Source organism: Aricia agestis, chromosome 20 (assembly GCF_905147365.1).
Source record: "Aricia agestis chromosome 20, ilAriAges1.1, whole genome shotgun sequence".
Classification (NCBI taxonomy): domain Eukaryota; kingdom Metazoa; phylum Arthropoda; class Insecta; order Lepidoptera; family Lycaenidae; genus Aricia; species Aricia agestis.
This window is the reverse complement of record NC_056425.1, coordinates 871,977-892,495: the sequence shown is the minus strand read 5'-3', so window position 1 is coordinate 892,495 and position 20,519 is coordinate 871,977. Positions and strand designations below refer to the sequence as shown.

Below are 20,519 nucleotides of genomic sequence, written 5' to 3'. Positions count from 1 at the left end.
TCTTGTGCAACCGACTCCATTCTCCAGCATAATAGCACCATTTAAACACCACCCACAAGTGTAGAACAAATTGCGTTTGCCGACACGGCCGTGTATTTTACAATCAAACCTTGATTTCCAGTGCTGCCAAGAGCGCATTAGGGTACATAAATTTGCTTACTTAAACGATAAACTTGAGGAAAGGATTCACACGAAATTGATTCTGAAAGCGGGTAGTTGTGAACATAATTTATTGTCTGGGAGCGTCGACTATTTGTTTTACCCTTTAGCTTCCATTTCGAAAGCTCCGTCATTTTTGACGTTGATTTGGAAATTGTTTTAATAGGAGGCATGTACGTGTTTTGTTTAAATTACTTTTGGTTGAATATTTTGGTTGAGACTTAGAATATAATAGTTGAATACTTTGATCAATATTACATTCTTTTAAGGGCCTGTTTCACCACTTCCTGATAAGGCTATCCACCAATTATCTTGACAGATCAAGTATGGAGAATCTGTCAAAAAAGTTGTGAATAGCCTATTAGGCACTTTATCAGAAAGTGGTGAAACAGGCCCTAAATCTATCATATTGATTGGTGCGTATACCTACTATTGAGTGTTTGATACACATCGCAGTCTTAAAAATATATTATCTAAATAATTTTCTAGAAACCTGTTTCCATTTCGAAGTCTTCCATCAAGCTTCCGAACCTAATGAGAAAGATTAGCGGGACAACATTAAAAAGCAATTACGCCAACTATCCTTTTAAAACCAATCTTATCCCTTTTCAGAGCGCTATCAGTAGCTACTAATGTTGCAATAGCTACTCTGATAACAGCCCAATAAAATTCAAATTTAATTGCAGCACCGTTTGATTTTATCAGGTCTCAAGAGGGCTAGGAAGTTAGGAATTCTACAAACACAGGGTTTCGTGCACTCGTAATGGTTATAGCAGACAGACACGAAGAAAAAGTTGCCTTTTCCAAGGAAGTGTTTGTACCTAAATTAAAAGAGTTCGGGCCAATGCTGGCCATGACAAATGGAACTTGGCTCTCTGTTACTTGTATGCAAAAAATCATATTTCGAACACGTTAATGTTTGTGTTCTTCTTTTATTTTAGTTTGTTGGTTATCCAACGACTTTTTGGGTACGTTGATTATATTCCTACCTATTTAATATAATTCATTACTTTCTTTTAACAATGAATAAATAAAGTATGGGTGTATCATTCTATTTTCTGTGTATCATTTTACAGTTGACTGAATATATACCATTCTCAGTCTGCTTATATGGATGTTTATAGTTTTGACTGTAGGAAAACCTTTCGGTGGTTCTGTAGTGTGCACATTTATCATCCTGCCGAACCCTAAACCTGTGGTTTCCGTGACATTTTTCCGTGTCAACGGTTACACAAAACCAACAATAGACACAATTACAATATACATGCAAATATGTAACAATACAATAATCGTAATTAATTTCATTACAACACAATAATTATTATAAGTAATCATTTCCTTGGTGGTTTTGTATGGACTGCGTAAGGTCAGTTACCTTGTTATCAGCTGAACCCACGCCCACTTCACTAAAACCGCCTTCTAGAAAAAAATATGCTATGGTTGAGGTGTCAAAGATCACAATTTGGTTTTAAAGCTGTTACTCATTAATTTAAGAAAGACTGAAAAATATTCAGATGTGTCAACCCTTAGTACAGAGATGATAAACCTTTGGCACCTAAGAAATGTCACAAGTACCCAAAAATTTCTGGTCAAATGGCCCAGGGCAGGGATATAGAACCTTTTGCACATGAAATCTCAAAACCAAACACGAGCTGCTGATGGTCAAATGACAGCTGCTAAACCCCAGCGCAGAGTAAGCCAACCTTTGGCACATAAGGATATCTCCAAAGTAGCAAAAGTACTGATGGTCAAAATACAAGTAAACCCCCAGTGCAGAGGTAGCCAACATTTGGCACATAAGGAAATCTCCAAAGTAGCAAAAGTACTGATGGTCAAATGACAGCTAAGCCCCCAGTGCAGAGGTAGCCAACATTTGGCACATAAGGAAATCTCCAAAGTAGCAAAAGTACTGATGGTCAAATGACAGCTAAACCCAGTGCAGAGGTGACGAACCTTTTGCGCACATGCGGCACGCGACAGATATTACAGGCACGCCAGCGCCCGGTGCCATAATTAAATTTACATACAACTTAACGATCGTTTAACTTAATTACGCTTAAACGCCGGTTAACAAAATATAAGAGAGATTAACCCAGGCGAATGTATATAAAATTAATTTGAATAACGTTTAGATGCTAAGATAATTAGGTTTAAAATAAGCTGAGCTCAAGGCTTCTAAAATTCATGTTAATTTTTGCTCAAGCCGTGTTTATACTTTACACCCATCGAAATACAATACAATATAGAATGGTAACTCTCATAGAATGAACTGCTCAAATATGGATCCAGTTATTGTCATAAACATGTAGGGCAAAGTAGAAAATTGTATGACAACTAATTTACCTTACTGTAGATTTCGTGGAGTCAGTTTTTGACCAACTCACCACTTCCATAATATTGTATTTCAATCTGCGAGAGTTGCGATTAAAAAAAGTAAAAATCGGCGGGGAATGACCGGAGATTATTTCCTAGTAAACACAAGCGAGGTCATACACACACACACACGAACTAAAAATACAAGATGACATTGAAATGTTAATGCACCCGCCGCGGCCCGCTGCGAAGCGATTTATCAACATTACTCGATTTAAATTATTCGATTATTGTTTTATAAGTTTTATAACACTTCCGTACTTAGACATTCGACTTCTATTGAAATTAGAAAAAAAATTAATTATAGACGTCGCAAGAGCCATATGATGACAATGCGACGCGTTATGTCAAATGCCATAGACCTAATAATATAGTACCATCGATGAAATTGATTCATCAATCATCAGGCAGTTGACGGACCTACGTCAGTTGGTCAATTGGTCGGATTATGTTAACATAATCCCACCAAAAACATAAATGTAAAAAAGGAGAGCCAAGTTCAATACAAACTTTATGCTTGTCTAAGGACTTCACCGTAAAAAGAATGGAGATCTAAATGAGTGCCAAGTTCTATGGAAAATCGAAATATATATTTATAGGAACCAAATAACATTATGATTTATGAACAAATAATAAAGTCTATTTCTTTACTCTATTGAATATCTATAACAATTGCTGTTATTTAAATAATGTGAGATCCTTAACTAGATTAGACTTAACTTGGCCAGTTTTCATCCTTCTAGGTCATCTGGAAGTGGGTTAGAATTTTGATATAATATAGGTCAGTCAGTCAGTGAAAAAAATTTAGATTTTTGGACGATAATATCGCAATAACCGTTCGAGATCTGTTTATGAAATTTAGAGCATATAATATATGTATTATCTTGCATGTCTCAATATATGAGTCAAATTTTCTTTATTATGAGGGTGTCAAAAGCGGCTGCAAATGGTTCCGAGTGTAATAATTACACACGGTGCTGCTCGCCAGTTCTGTTATACTTGAACTTGGCTTGACACGCTACCGTTTGTCTAGATATAAGTAAGTTCTATAGGATGCTAGTTTAGGAAGAAGTCTTTTAAGTGGGACGTATTGAGGAAGCAGTAATCAAGCTTTTTTTTTTGTTTTTTTTTTTTTTTGTAACAAGTTGTTGATACTTTTCACTTTATCTAGGTTATTATTACACTGGTGTATCCTCCGATAAAGCAAATAGATTTTATCATTTAGTATTGATCGCGTGACGGAAAACACTTTATACTTACTATTATGGCATAAGTATGTATATTTTGTTTTGAAATTGTTTTATTACTGTATAATAAATAAATGATTAATCACTGTGCACGGTTTTGTCTGTAATACTAATGTTTTTTATGATTGATTGTTCTGTATTTGGTCCTTCTACTATTTCCACAGTATTGAATTTAATTAGAAATTAAAATACCAAGATTTTAATTTTACATTAAATATTATTTTTTTATTATCTCCTGTTACCAGAAAATACCATATTAATTTAGTAACTAATATAAATTAATAAAAAATTTCTTTTGAAGTTATTTTAAATTAAATTAAAAAAATTGCAGAAATTCTTGTAACATTGAAGAATATGGGGTAAAAGCTGGATAGTTGAACCAGAGCTATACTCCGATTCTTAACATATATATTCATGTTCCTTTTTTTTACTAAAACAAATATTTTAAGAGCACCTGTCTACTAAATTTTTAGCTATTTATTTACCAGTTTCATGTCTATATTTAAAATCTTAACCCACCTACCTATCCTAAGATTTAAAATCTTTATATTATATAACTGAATAAAATATGTTGATACTAAGTTGGGGGAAAATTATACAAGGGGTAAATATACAGAAAATTACCAAAACACCATCTTTCCTTATGGCTCCAGGTAAATAGTCGATCACAGCGTTGCCCTATATTAATTAAAAACGATTTTGTTAGTCTCACTAAGACTCGAGGACGTCTGAACCTATTTAGCTGATTTTAGTCTTGAAAATATATTCGTGGAAGTCCAGCCTGCCTAGCATACGCCAACGAGATATCTCACTCGACATATTTTCTCGATATTTGATGGTTTGTCTGTTCATCTCTATTGACCCTAGCATGACAAATATTTTTTTCTCGCGTAGATCGATTATTGAAATAACACATTTTTAAAGAGTTTTGTCGAGATAATGTCGAGATTTTGACATTATGAGACGAGTTTTATTTATCTCGAGAGTGAGATATCTCGTTGGCGTATGCTAGGCAGGCAGGAAAGGTTTATGTTCTTAGCAGGGAAGTGATACGAAGTTCACCAGGTCATCTAGTTATTATTATTATTATAGTTACACTACTATGGGTTAGTCAACATTTTATAGGTCCGTACTCCGTATCCTTTTTAAGCTCCGGTGAAATTACCATAACAGATTACGGAACGCGACTTAACTAGGCTTATAAAAAAGAAATTATAAAATAAAAGAATTAAGATCAAGCTATCTTTGGCTGAACAAGTCCAATTATTTTGAATAGCGTCTCACTTACATTAATTGTTCCAAAGAAGTACAAGAATTATTACATACTGGTGCACCGTGCAACTATCCGGCTTTTACCATACTTAATTAAAAAATATATATTTATCAAATATTACTTAAAGAGGTTAACAAACTAATCAATTTAAAATTCTTGAAAAATTTTACGGGTTTTTTAATTGTTTGTGCTGCTTTTAATTTTGTTTATAGTTTTTAATGTCAAGTAGGTACTCGGCGTTTTCACAAATTACTTCTTTATTTCTCTTGTACTAATAATATTATGTATAATTCATTGTTTCTGAGTATAATATTTGCAAATTATAATCATCATAAAGCGAAATACGTTTAACGACCAAACATTTATTTAAATTTTATTTTCAAAGATTTTTACAAGAACCTCTATATTATATTATATACAACATAATATTATTATAAGCATTTTGGAATCAAAAATTGTTTTTAGCGAAAATCTTAAAATTTTATTTTTTAGAAGCGCACAAATCACAATATTAATAGCCAATAAATAATAATTTTAATTTAGGAATATAAAATTTTGAATGTTGAGGTTATTATTTTTTTTTAATTATAAGTACGGTATTAAGTATTTGTTTGTTGTTCTAATGATGAAATAGTTATACTTTTCGAAAGCGCATAATGATGCAGATTATTTCACAATTTTTAAAACAAAAATAAAGTAACTAACAACTAACCCAGCCTTTTCTTGTAGTGCGATCAAAGTTAGATTAAGATTTTTCATTTCGTTTCGAAGTTTAAAAATCTAGTTTTCACGGAAACTCATAAGTTTGCTTCATAAACAGTCAACTCACGCACTACAAATAAATCTAGTTTCGTGAGAAAACCTAATTTTCTGTCTAGATTTTTAAGTAAATTCGAGATATTTTTTTTGCAAAAATAATTTATATTTTTTTAGTAAATAGTAGCAGATATCAACTAGGCAATTATAAATTCTGACTACACGTCTTAGTGTAATTTTATTTTAATCGTTGCATGATTTAATTACATTTAGTTTAAAAATTAGATAAGGATAAATAAATTGACTGTTGACACACATTACGTTAATTATGTCATTAGAGTAATGATATGAACATTGTTAAATTTAATTAGAGTACGTTTAAATTTTACTCAAAAAAAAATTTTGATATACGTAAAAATACCTATCTAATCAAAGTTTGTAATTCTTTTCTGTAAAAAATATTTTAAAATTGCAATAAAAATATTTTGTTATGGTCGTGTTTGTTATCGGAAAAAAACATGTTTACGGAATTCTATAAATGCGTTTTACAATTTTTGACGAAGATAAAATCTATTACGCACCTTTTTAGATTTTTTATACCACTTATTTGCGCATTTTTTTCCATGTTTGTAATTTTTGTTACGTTTTTATTTTGGAACTCTTCGTGTAATTAATTTTTGACTTACGATTTTTGACTTGTAATTTGTTGTACAAGTTTCGTTAATATTATGAATTCTATTTTAAATAACTTTTTTAAGAAATTATTTTGAATAATTATATAAGTCAGTGCTAATTATTTTTTTAAGTGTTCAGTAGGTACTTTTTTTATTTCGACCTGTCGTAAAAATTTTGCCATGTGAAATTTTTGGACACGACTTTTGCGTGCATTACATTTCCAAAAAAAAAATATATTACGAGTACCTAAGTACTTCATTTTTTAGCCTACCCAATTTTTGCATCGGAATGTTTTTTTTTAATTTGTGGTTCAGTTTTTGTTTTATTGGGATTTTTTTATCCTGCGGCCCTATTCGGGACCTACCTGAGTTGCATCCGTGTAGGGGGTGGAGGAGTTCTTGTCGACGAGCTGAGACCCGAACACCACCCCGCTGACGGTCGGAGTCAGGGACCGCACATCCGAAATCTGCTGCGGGACCATCTTGCGAAAAAAAAATCCCTCCCGGAAAAAAAATAAAACACAAACACAGTTCACCTATACACTATAACACTATCGGCCGGCTTCGCCGAAATCCCAGTACATGGACACTACTATGTGCGAAAGATGCCCATAAGTCATAATTTCAACGAACACGGCTGTCGCGTCGTGATTCGCGCATTGCGGCTACGTGTGCACTCCGCGAGAGCTGGGCACCTACTGGCGCGCGGCAGGCCGTGCTGTCAATATGCCGCTCAGCTGTTCGCCCTCACCGCCCGCCCCGCGCCCCGCGCCGCCGCCCCGCGCCCCGCGCGCTTTTTATCAACATCGTATGCACGCGTATACAGTATCCTTCCTAGAGCGAATTTACATACAGGTTGGCGCAGACCACTGTTGTTACTCGCTAGTGTTTACGTTAGGAATTATAATTTTTGTTATGACACTATGACACTTGATACATACTATAAAGTATAAACTATAATATTATTATATAAAGACGTCTAAACGGTTGGAGTGATTTTAATAAAATTCGGTATGGAGTTTTTTTTTTTTTTTTTTAACGGGTCAAGCAAACGGGTCACCTGATGGAAAGCAACTTCCGTCGCCCATGGACACTCGCAGCATCAGAAGAGCTGCAGGTGCGTTGCCGGCCTTTCAAGAGGTAATAGGCGAAGGTTGGATGGAAAGGGAACGGAATAAGGGAGGGTAGGGAAGGGAATAGGGTAGGGGATTGGGTCTCCAGTAAACTCACTCACTCGGCGAAACACAGTGCAAGCGCTGTTTCACGCCGGTTTTCTGTGAGGACGTGGTATTTCTCCGGTCGAGCCGGCCCATTCATGCCGAAGCACGGCTCTCCCACGTCCACCAGTTAGTAGATACCTATAACCTACGGTTTTACTACAAGAGGTTTAAACACCTGTAATTGAACAGTTGTTTAGAAAAAAATCAGTACATAATGGTCTCAAAACAACTGTTCAATAGATGTTTAAATATTTTGTGGTAAGATCGCTACTGTTTACAACAGGAAAATATCTCATTTTATTTTCTCTTGCCGCGGAACACAGCTGGTAAAATATATTATTCGGGAAGAGTTTGATAATAATATTTAAAAGCCATTTTTACTAATTCAGCGTCGTATAATATTATTATAGTAACCACTCAAACTAGAGGTGTGCCGACTATCCGGCCATTTTCGTAGTCGGCGACTAGTCGGCGAATAGTCAGCAAAAAGCGCCGACTATCCGGGTTTTTATTATTTTACTATTAAGTATTGATATTACATTTCAGAAAAACCTTGATTATTTTGAAATTAACTAGATTCGGTCGCCGCGCTCAAATCCACGATAAAAGCTGTGCATAAAATATAGCTTAAAATTTATTCATATTTAAATAGAATACTCGGATTTTTTGTTAACAAACTAGGTAATTATGTTACACAATATGATGTACAATAAAAAATATATTATCCTGGAAACCATCAACTATAATATCATGACGTTGACATAACCAAATACGATCCGACAAGTTCGCAGGCGGCGTAGGCGACTTACCCGCGAATCTGCAGTAAACGAAGCGTTACGGAAACATCCGAAACCATGATCGGTTTGGCCGACTAGTTGCCCGATTAGACGGCTTCTTTGCAACCGACTAATCGGCTAGTCGGCTAGTTTGCCAAAGTCATGATCGGGCAACCGACTAATCGGCTAGTCGGCCAAAGTCATGATCGGGCAACCGACTAATCGGCTAGTCGGCCAAAGTCATGATCGGGCAACAGACTAATCGGCTAGTCGGCCAAAGTCATGATCGGAACATCTGTAATAGTAACATAAAGAGGATATAATAGTAGGAATAGCTAAGTACGCAATATTATGCAGACTGAATACTGTTTACATAGGTATTAGTTAATTATTAGGAAGTTGTAGTTCTATGCATTTACTATTTAGGGTGGGTTGCACCAGATGCGTAGAACTTATAGTAAAGGTTAAGGTTATCTTCAAATATGGACTTTTACTAGACAGTTCATTTGACATATTTTTGTTATAGTTAAATTTAATGTTATAGTTAAAGTAAGTTGGTGCAACCCACCCTAGTGATCTGTGAATCTGATTCAATTCCTTTTGATAGGAATGTAAATAAAACTCACTATTTGTGGCTATTAGATATGCCACCCTTTATTTTAATAACACAATATTAAATGCAGTCTGGAGACGGACAGACAGACAGACAGAGAGACGAACGGACGGACAGACACCGAAGTCTAAGTAACAGGGTCCCACTTTTACCCTTTGGGAACGGAACTCTAAAAACTAAAAAGTAAAAACGCATTAAGTAATTTGTAATTTGCGTTTTTGTTTAGATTGAGATTAAGCAGTACCTGGCATCAGTAAAAAAAATATCTTAAGCAGTATCTGACTACCGATAGAATGTTCATCATGACGATTACTGATTATTTCTATAATCTAATTTCTAGAAATTAAGGTTAAAGATAATAATATAAAAATCCTTATCAAAAATGGGCAGACGGTGCATTAACTTCTATATTTATTCATTTATTAAAGGTAAACAAATTCGACCTTGTTTTTATTTTAAAACGCGTAAGTATACCTATATTTTATTACAAAAAGGAAGGTCGGTTTTGTTTACAAAGTTCTAGAAAAGAAAATGTCAGTAAGGATTAATTTTTGTTTTACAAAAAAAAGATAAATTAATTTATATTAGCAAAATCCGAATATCTGCTAAAATATGTTCGCTGTTTGTACCTCTTCAGGTTTACCCTTAAACTACAGAACATAATAACTATTTTGATATTAATAATCAGAGTCCTGAAAATTTAAAGTTTTCTCGCGGTAAAACGAATGATTCCGGACTGTCTTTTCCAGATATACAGTAACAAAAAGAGAGTTCACTGTGAAAGTAGCAGCGCTGAAAGACAAAATATTTTTTTCACTTTTGTATGGGAAAACTCGCGACGCCGCGCTGCGCTTGCCCATACAAAAGTGAAAAAAACTCTACAAGTATCACATACACACCCTATAGTATTATCACTTAGTTACACTCTGTATAATATGACTCACTAGATGTCGCCCGCAACTCCGTTGCGCCAAAATTCGTTTATCGCTCAGGAACTGTACATTTTTCCGGGATTAAAACTGGGATTCAAAGTATCTCCATGTTCAGCAAAATCGGTTCAGCAGTTTGAGCGTGAAGAGGTAACCGACGGACAGACAGGCGGACGGACAAACAGACAGACTGACACACTTTCTCATTTATAATATTAACTGTATGGATTTGAAGATAAGTTGCATCACGCTAAGAGTTAAGACTAATAGGAGCGAAGAAACAGAGGAAAATGTGGAAAAAACGGGGAAAATTATTTGAACGGGCTCATCTTGCAAACTACTAGAGCAATTTTTATGTTATTTGGCACAGATAAAAAGTAGATCTCGTGAAGGATCATAGGCTATCTTTTGTTGGCTAATTTGTCACTGAAATTCTATAAGGCGGGCGGGCGGGCGGTCAAAGCCGCGCGGAACATCTAGTATTATAGTAACTAGTTAGGCACACCGCATACTACAGTCAGGGAAATCAAAAATTCCGTAATAATAATATCATCATCATATTTATTGTCATCACATCAGATCACTTACTCAAGCCATTGATAGGAACGAACAAAAATTTAAAAGGTAATCAAACATTTCCCCAACTGTACTATACCTAGGTAGGTAGGTACTAGATAGGTAGGATGTTAATTCCGTGCCGCTATTTCATAAGCTACAGCGCAGTAAGCAATCAGCTTACATGTTTACCTACGCCTAACAATTCCCCCAGGGCTGCCACCATCAGGAAAATCGGAAACGGAAAAAACTCTAAAAAAACTCTTAAAAATGATGCGCCCGACCAACGCTGATCGGCCTCGCAGAAGTAATGTATGCGTTACGCTCTGGAGTTAAGGTTGAATTTTCTGTGTTCAGTTTTTGGGAATTCGCTTCGCTTCGCTTCGACTCTGCGCTATTATAAATTGACCCTAGTCTAGAAGATTACTAGTAGGAAATTGCATTCATAAGCACCTACCTAATTTGGTTAGCTTATGCCAAGCGCAGCTGACAGATCACGACTGGCTACATACTGTTCATTAGTATACATTTCAGATCTGTATGTAAAGGCCATAAGGCCCGTTTTCATAAAATATAATATGTGCAACTAGATGACCCAGTGAACTTTGCATTAACTATCATTTCCTTCCTATTTCCTAACATTTAAACCTTTCCTGGACTTCTACGAATATTTTAACATTAAAATTAGACAAATCGGTTCAGCTGTTCTCGAGTGTTAGCGAGACTTATAATTTTTTTTAAATAATTTGTGTTATACAGATTTTATATACCATTTTTTCATCCACAGTAAAAAATGTGCCGTGTGACGTGTCTTGCGACCTGCTAGCGCGACGTAGCGCTCAACGTATCTAAAAAAATATCCATTCATTTTAACTGACTTTCCAAAAAAGAAGGAAGGCGTTCGGCTGTATACATTTCTAACTTCACTATATCAACTTACTCAAGTCGAAAATTTCCTATTAAAAATACTAAATTTCCATTTTATGGCAACCCTGAGTTTTCCATCGGTCGGCCGAATTGGCTCGAACAAGATGACTGGCGGTTGCGAAATGGCTGCTTAATTACTACCGTCATAATAACCTGGGAGTCGGCACGAATGGGCCAGCCGAAAACATCCTATAGCTGTTAGGGCCGCACTCAAGCAGGGGGATTATAATACCAGCGGGGCTAAAATGGTCACATTTAGCAATTCCTCTCAATCAATTCAGCAAATGAATCGTCAAAACTGTCAAAATGACAAATGTCAAATCAGTACAAAAATACAGAAATGAATTGCAAGCAGAGTTGCATTTTGCGATTTTAGAAAAATGAATCATATTATGATTCACGTCATGATTCTTCAAAGCGACCATTTTAGCCCCGCAGAATAGACAGAGTAGTTATGTCTATTGTGATAATACTATCAATTTAAATGTCAGAAATCCATACATCCATCCATATACATACTAATCTATATCTATATCTATATAATATATAAAACTCAAAGGTGACTGACTGATTGACATAGTGATCTATCAACGCACAGCCCAAACCACTGGACGGATCGGGCTGAAATTTGGCATGCAGATAGATGTTATGACGCAGGCATCCGCTAAGAAAGGATTTTGATAAATTCCAACCCCAAGGGGTTCAAATAGGGGATGAAAGTTTGTATATAATAATACTTCTTAACGCGAGCGAAGCCGCGGGCAAAAGCTCGTATTATTATAAATGCGAAAGTGTCTGTCTATCTGTTACCTCTTTACGCTGAAACGATTTTGCTGAAACTTGGCATGGAGATATTTTGAGTCCCGAGAAAAATCAAAAATCAAAATCAAAATTGTTTTATTTCTGAACAAATTTAAAATAAATGTTTTCAGAATGTCCTACATGATGCCTACCACCGGTTCGGGAACTAACCCGGCGAGAAGAACCGGCGTAAGAAACTCGCAAAGGACTCAGAAAGTACATAGGATAGTTTTTATCCCTGAAAAATGTACGGTTCCCGCGTGATAAACAAATTATGGCGCAGCGGAGGTGCGGACATCATCTAGTTAATTACAAGTTCAAATTATTTGGTTGCTTCAAATTTTTCGTTGACATTTAGATCAAAATCTATTAAAACGGTTTAAAATTTTAAAAATGTAAGTATAGGGATAGGATAATATTATATAATATCTAAGTATAAAATTAAATAAATTTCCGTTGTCTGGTACCCGTAACACAAGTCCTTCAGGTTCTTACCACGGGGCCAGACTGACGTGTTGTGAAGCGTCCAGAAAAAATTAAAATGGCGGGCTTACATTGCTCCAATCCAGTAATCCAATCCAGCGCTACGGGGATAATATAAACAGACACTCGAATGCAATTCAGTCCATTCCAGATCATTCAAGTATCCGCTTGCATTATTCCAGAAGCATTCCAGCACTGGATTGGAATAATAACCCGCTATAAGTGTTATCACGGTCCTTTCAACAAATATTTACACGTGGGAGAGCCATGCTTCGGCACGAATGGGCCGGCTCGACCGGAGAAATACCACGTTCTCACAGAAAACCGGCGTGAAACAGCGCTTGCGCTGTGTTTCGCCAAGTGAGTGAGTTTTCCGGAGGCCCAATCCCCTACCCTATTTCCTTCCCTACCCTCCCCTATTCCCTTCCCTTCCCATACCTACCCTCCCCTATTACCCTATTCCCTCTTAAAAGGCCGGTAATGCACCTGCAGCTCTTTTGATGCTGCGAGTGTCCATGGGCGACGGAAGTTGCTTTCCATCAGGTGACCCGTTTGCTCGTTTGCCCCCTTATTTCATATAAAAAAATATTCTTCGGTAAAATCCACGGAGCTAATACAAGGTAAAATCGCACGTTAAACTTTTCATTTCACGATGTGTGCTGCCATCTAGTTTACTTCAACGGTACTATATACGGCGGTTTTTAGGATAAGGACATAATGTTGTAAAATAATGGAATAAATACTTTAAAAAAAAACTAACTACTTGAGAAACTACGTTTTATTTTACTCGTAAACGATACGATATTTATAATAATTATTAGCTCACAGTATTATTATTATTATGTGTATGACAGATTCTATTTTAATTATTACGTTACAATTATTAATAATAGCAAACATTGGCGTACCCATTATTACATTACATTAGACTATGTTGATATTCAACAAGACGAAAATTTATTATTGCAATTTCAAAATATTGATTAAGTCGCAATAATTGATAAATAATTCATCGCCTTGATGAGCGGCAGTCTTCCACGGTGCGTTTTTCGCGTAACTTTCTGCCACGCACTGTAAAACAGCGGTATCTCAGGACCAATATGACCTGCAAACCTTCAAGAAGAGAGCGTATCCTCTTAAAAAGGCCTTGCGGGCCTGCAACTCTTCTGGTGTTGCTAGTGTCCATGGGCGACGGTAGTTGCTTATGAGGTGACCCGTTCGCCCGTTTTCCCCCAATATTATAAAAAATACATAGTAACCAATTAAATTAAACTTTAAAGTATACAGTAATATTAATATTGTGATGTCTACCGAAGTTTTTACAATTTTGCATTATATTTTTACCCCCTTATTTCCAGTACAAACTTTTACTATTTTAAGGTGTTCAGTCCAGACTCCTGGGCTGTAATTATTGAAATTTTTACAAAATTAATATTTCGACGATAATGAGTCCGTCATCTCGGCTTTTAATTATCGCAGTAATTGCAAAATATAATTAAAATGTATACCGATTGTAACCTTTAATCAGGTTTCCTTTGTAAAAGTGAAAAATAATTTTCCATTCGACTATTGCGAGACGAAAATAATGTCGAAAATAATACTGTAAGTAATTAAAATATAGGAGATATTTCTTTAACATGATCATCATTTTTTTTGATTTTATGCCTCCGTGGTCCAGGTGCTAGCTTGGCTTTTGGAGGTCGTGGGTTCGATTGTCGCGTTGGATAAATGTTTCGAAGTTCAGCAGGGCTAACATGGTCGCTTTGAAGAATCATGATATGAATTATAATATGATTCATTTTTCTAAAATCGCAAAATGCAACTCTGCTTGCAATTCATTTTTGTATTTTTGTACTGATTTGACATTTGTCAGTTTGACAGTTTTGACAATTCATTTGCTGAATTGATTGAAAGGAATTGCTAAATGTGACCATTTTAGCCCCGCTGCGCGCTGTTAGGAGTTAGGACAATGTGGATCAAACTGATTGTTGTTTGCGCAAACAACTCAACCGATTTAAAGAATATGGAGATACTTTTCCGGGAAAGGATGTAGGATTGTTATTTAGGTACAAATTACCTAGAAAAATATTCCTTATCGGTTATCCTTTATGGAACTCGGTTTAAGTTATTATTCCAATCCAACTTGATATCTTCTGGAAGAATATCAACTGGAACTGGAATTCAGTGCCACCCAGTGCATTCCAGCGCCCATTACCTCTATTGCAGTGTCCAGCAGTGGATTGGATTACAAGAATGTTAACCCTTGTGCTAAATGTTAATCTTCTTAAAAATAGTCCATACTCTTACTAATATTATAAATGCGAAAGTATGTCTGTACGTTAGCTCCTCACGGCCCAAACCGCTGAACCGATTTTGCTGAAATTTGGTATGGAGATACTCTGAGTCTCGGGAAAGGACATAGGATACTTTTTATCCCGGAAAAATGTAAGGCTACCGCGCGATAAAAATTTTATAAAGTTACAGCATTTTATTAGTCTATGGTAACAACAACTTAATATTGAAAATATAATATCAACAGTTGCCTAAGAGAACGATTTTATTCCACGTTAAATAATAACCTGAGGGGACAGCTCCTGTTCTCGGTAGAAATTGATACTTGTCTACGTCGATGATGTCAATGTATTATGTAAAGTATCAATTTTAGTCGATCGATCTATAAAATGTGTCTTACAAAAGATAGGTTGAACAATTTGAATTAAAAATTGTAATGTATTGTAAGTTACAACTTACAAGTGTATTAACATGAACATCCATACTAAACTAATGTTTAGTATGGATGTTCATGTTTAAATGCGAAAGTGTGTCTGTCTGTCTGTCTGACCTCTTCACGCCCAAACCGGTGAACCGATTTTGCTGAAATTTGGTATGAAGATACTTTGAGTCCCAGGAAAGGACATAGGATACTTTTTATCCCAGACAAATGTACGGATCCCGCACGATAAACGAATTTTGGCGCAGCATAGTTGCGGGCGTTGTCTTAAGTTAATAATAAACAAAAAACAAAACTGTTTGTGCGCTTAAGTCCTAAATGACATGACACTAAAATACAACGAACGCTACAACACAAAATATCGTAATAAAAATATTATATTATAATAAATAATTATATTATTATGAAATTCTATTTCTCTTTTTTTGGTGAACCTTTATTTTCAATTAACTCTTTTTGCTCCTTTCATATTCTGACCTGAACGAAATTAAAGTTCAATTTAACTGCGGTTTAATTAAGCCCGGGTCTAACGAGAAGAATTAACTAAAATATAAACCGTAATCAATATGGCGGTCATCGGTAACCGCGTGCAGCCGGATTCCAGTGAAATATCTCGTTTTGATAGAAAATAGTGATGGGATGGGACATTCGTTATTTTGTCGATGTTTCACGTTGAAATTCAACAATCAAACAAGGGGGCGACAAATGCTTTAGAGATTCTGTTTGTGCCTTTTTAAATTTTGTTTTTTTTACGTTGTGGGCTATTCATAATTTATAACAAATAACTAGGTTTCAAATAGCCTTTGTCTACGAGTCTTAACAGAGATCAATTTATTACTGAGAGTGAGTTGGACCAACTTACTATAACGATAACAAAAATGTCAAACCAACAGTCAAATCTCTAGTTGCACCATTTTACAATTGTAAAAATGACGCCATATTTGATGTTTAGTTAAATAACAAGTGTCAAAATAAAAACCTATACTAGTTATTAACCTAATCTAAAGTTAAAGCCTAAAAAATTTTAAATCGGTGCCCGATATTTTTTTGGAATATGAGCATCGACAAGCAAATAATACATTTAATTAGGAAAACGAGTTATATTAACAACACATTAAATGACAACTTAATTTGAAAAAAATCGTGAAATTGTATAACATTTTTCCCTAGTTACAATGCCCGAATCAGCAGTAACAGTAAATCAAAAGTTTAAAATAGAGTTTAGTCACACGCAATGCGTGAAACTTATCGTCGGGGCGATAAATAATTTGTGTAATAAATAATTGTTACAGCGTATTAACGGTTAAGTTAAACTTTGGTTAAAAATGGCTTGATCGTAGGATATACACACTAAAATAAAATCGGCAAAGTGCGAGTCGGACGCACGAAGGATTCCGTACCATTTTTTTCGTCGAGGAATGAGTAGGCAATGTCTTTTTATCTATATTTAAATTTGAGTTGATTAACTATGATTATGAGATTGTGATTAACGATGATTGAATAAAAGTTTCACTGAATACATCTACTTATCAAGTTTAAATAGTATAAGGTCTTAAGTTTTGGAGAAAAGTGGATGTGACACACAGACAGGCATGATGAATCTATAGGGGTTCCTTTTTTGCCATTTGGAAATGGAACTCTAAAAAACACCCAGAATCTCCTGCGCCTGCTTACTTATCCTCAAAGTGAAGAAATGTGGACCTAAAGTTATGAAATAATTATTTTGTTTATGAATTATGATTTTCTTATAATTACATAATATTAAATTTTTAATTAACATCGAACGCTTTCCAATTATTGCTCAAAACTCCAAAAAATTGTATGCTCATGCTCCAGAGCAACATAATACAGAACTAAATAGTATATTTTCTAATAAAATAGAGCAGTAAATGTAAAACATAAAAATATATTTCCAGCGTAGTTCAGGTGTGCGTTTCTGTAATGAGATCAACGTAAAAATGTTAATGTTGCTAAGTAAATGCCTAGGACTTATCTGCTTAAGTCCTAGGTTTTATGTTAATTCCTGTGCACACAACGTCTGCTATGTTTACTAAATATAGTATATCCTGTATACTTAAATGTTCTGCAGGATAGTTCGGTCGAGAAGAATGTTCTTTGGAAGTTGGTATAAGAAATAATTATATACTTATTATAACTTGATGGCATCTGCACCTTGACGCCTCCGTGGTCCAGTGGTAAAGAGCGTGGCTCTTGACTCGGAGGTCGTAAGTTCGATTCCCGCGTTGGAAACATGTTATTTCCAAGTTTGGTTAGGACAATGCAGGCTGATCACCTGATTGTCTGACAAGTAAGATGATCCATGCGTCGGACGGGCATGTAAATAGTCGGTCCTGCGCCTGATCTCTCGCTAGTCGTGTCGGTCTTCCGTCCCACTGGGTTAAGAGAGTAAAATGAATAGAGAGTGCTCTTGTATACTGCGCACACACTTGGGCAATATAAAATTACGCCTGCGTAACTGGTCTGGTTTCAATGAAACCGGCCGCCATCACTGAAACCGGTTTGGGAGAATTATATTATACACCCACAAGTCCGTTGCGCCATAAATCGTTATGGCACGGGACGCGGGTACCGTACACTATCCCGTGATAAATCCTATGCGCTATGTATTTAGTAACGGCAATCACAGCACATATACACTCACACATCACACACTCATGCACCAAAGCAGTATTTTCTACTGAACCCAAGACGCTGTCGTAGGGCTATGGTGCATACACCGCCTGAGTTCATATTATGCACTCTAACATACACACACACACACACACACACTCACATACACACACACATACACACACACTCACATACACACACACTCGCACCATGACCCAATGTATTAGGTCTGTGTTAAAAGTCAAAAAGTTGATTCCGTAATCACAAATATTTGCACCCTAGATATGAATCATGATGGCATGAAAATAAATGTAGTATACATTTAATATACTTAGTACCCACACAAACACACAACATCTCTAATTCTTGCACCATAGCAGTTTTTACTAACTGAACCCAAGACACTGTCGTAGGGCTATGGGGCTCGCACTTTCAGCGATCATACAAGCACTCACACGAATACACTGTACACACACACACATACACACACACACACACACACACACACACACACACACACACACACACACACACACACACACTTCTTTTCCCCTAGACCATTTACCGAACCCAAGATACTCGTGTCGTAGGGCTAGGACACCATAAACACATACATACACACGCACAAACACACACACACACACACACACACACACACACACACACACACACACACACACACACACACACACACACACACAATGACCTTTTTATCCTTAACTCTAGCCTATGTTTTACATTTAATATATACTTAATATCTAAAAGTATTTGTTTACTAAACCCAAAAACATGATAAACACATGGAATCTCTTACCACATGTCTTGATTGCATTAAATACCTAGATTATTTACATTTTCAATTATTTTTTCGAACAATCTGGAAAAAATCGAATTTTCGTCATAGCTCAGGCGAAGAAAGAGACAGCGATACGATTCGACGTTTAAAAATAGAACTGTCTCTTTTATGTAAATGGTTTTTCGTATCTTTTGTTTCACTTATCTGTCAAATTTGTCAATGTTTGCAATTTTGACTTTGATAATTGTTCGGAAGAGATTTAAGCCGGAAAATAGTATGGACGTAACATATCTGTATATGTAGAATATCATTGTGATCAGATCACGTGTCTCAACGCGTTACATTTTTTCTCATCCAAAAAAAAAACATTTCCGCAAAGGTACGCTTAAAAAACGAGACAAAAATATCGATACTAAGCCTGGACATCACTACATAAAATAAATCAGCGCACGTACAGAATTCCCTGTAATTATTGAATCGAGTCGCTCTTTCACAAGAATTTCAAATATTTTTTGATTGATTGCCCGTGTATTTGATAATGTTGCGAGCGCCTTTTGACTGCACTGCATTCATCCAGAGCGAGAATTTAAGATAAATAAAAAACATTCTCTATTGAATAGTGCGTTAGCGGTTTTTGCATTGCAATTTCTCGTTTATTCACATAAAAATCGGTATGTTGAACTCTGGGGATCTTCCCTTTGAAATGCCTCGTACGATTATGGTGTGTTACTGCAGAAACAGTGACAAAATCAACTAGACAAGTAGACATATCATCTTATAGCCATAGCTGCTTAACGACACTCACAAGTCGCAACACCATAGAAGTTCCATGTTTAAAGCAAGGCTGTTCCTAAAATTAGCAGATCGATGTCTGTCAGTACGAATATCGACGTAAAGGACATTAAAATAACATTCATATCAGCGCGCGATGTACAGTGTCGGTTACGATGCTCGCCGCGTTCTTGATAGGGCGAATTAGGAGAAAATTATATTTTTTTTTTTTTAACGACCGAATCATTTATTTAAAAAACTATTCGATTATTTTGTTAGAACTATAAAAAAACTATCCTTTTTGTAAATAAAATCATATCTTGTCATTGATAATTACGAGATGTTCGAATTTGAACTGTATTTTTATATGGTGATAATTTTTTTACAGAATTACCATGTCATTTTTCAATATTCTGTTCGGTTATTTTGTTACTTTGTTCCTTTATGAGTCTACATCAATTTTGATGTAAGAGAATTCCACATAATTTCATCAGACTGGAAGCTTAATAAAAATGAGTCTTTTCGAACTGGCCTCACCTTAAGTGATCTTATGTCTTCTATTCCCGTTGTGTGCGTATTATTATAGCGAACCTCAATCTTTGCAAAACGATAGAAGTGTTGTTGCCGGTTGCTTAAGCCAGGTTAATCTGGTCGAGCCAGCCCGTTTGTGCTGAATCGTGGCTCAAGTTTAATAAAATCTTACAAGGTAAGAGAAAAAGTGTAAAAAGTCTTCAAACGATGCATTTCCCTGAGTTCGATCTCAACAAAATCAATTAGATTAGAGCGAAGCCACGTTGCTCTATT

The 20,519-nt window shown here is 35.6% G+C and overlaps 1 protein-coding gene and 1 long non-coding RNA gene across 2 annotated transcripts in view; one reads left to right on the top strand and one right to left on the bottom strand.

Moving 5' to 3' along the window:
- The window catches only part of LOC121737490 (transcription factor SOX-4-like), an 83,936-nt gene extending 76,730 nt beyond the window's left edge, over positions 1-7,206 (bottom strand). Inside the window, exon 1 of the mRNA XM_042129172.1 lies at positions 6,848-7,206. Coding sequence (XP_041985106.1) covers positions 6,848-6,964 — 117 coding nt within the window. The 5' untranslated portion in view covers positions 6,965-7,206. The remainder of the gene's footprint in view (positions 1-6,847) is intronic.
- A 2,092-nt stretch (positions 7,207-9,298) lies between these two features.
- On the top strand, positions 9,299-20,222 carry LOC121737269. The gene is made up of 3 exons (XR_006037113.1): positions 9,299-9,311; positions 9,384-9,386; positions 20,165-20,222. It is a non-coding gene; the product is annotated as an uncharacterized LOC121737269 (long non-coding RNA).
- Positions 20,223-20,519: the final 297 nt, after the last annotated feature.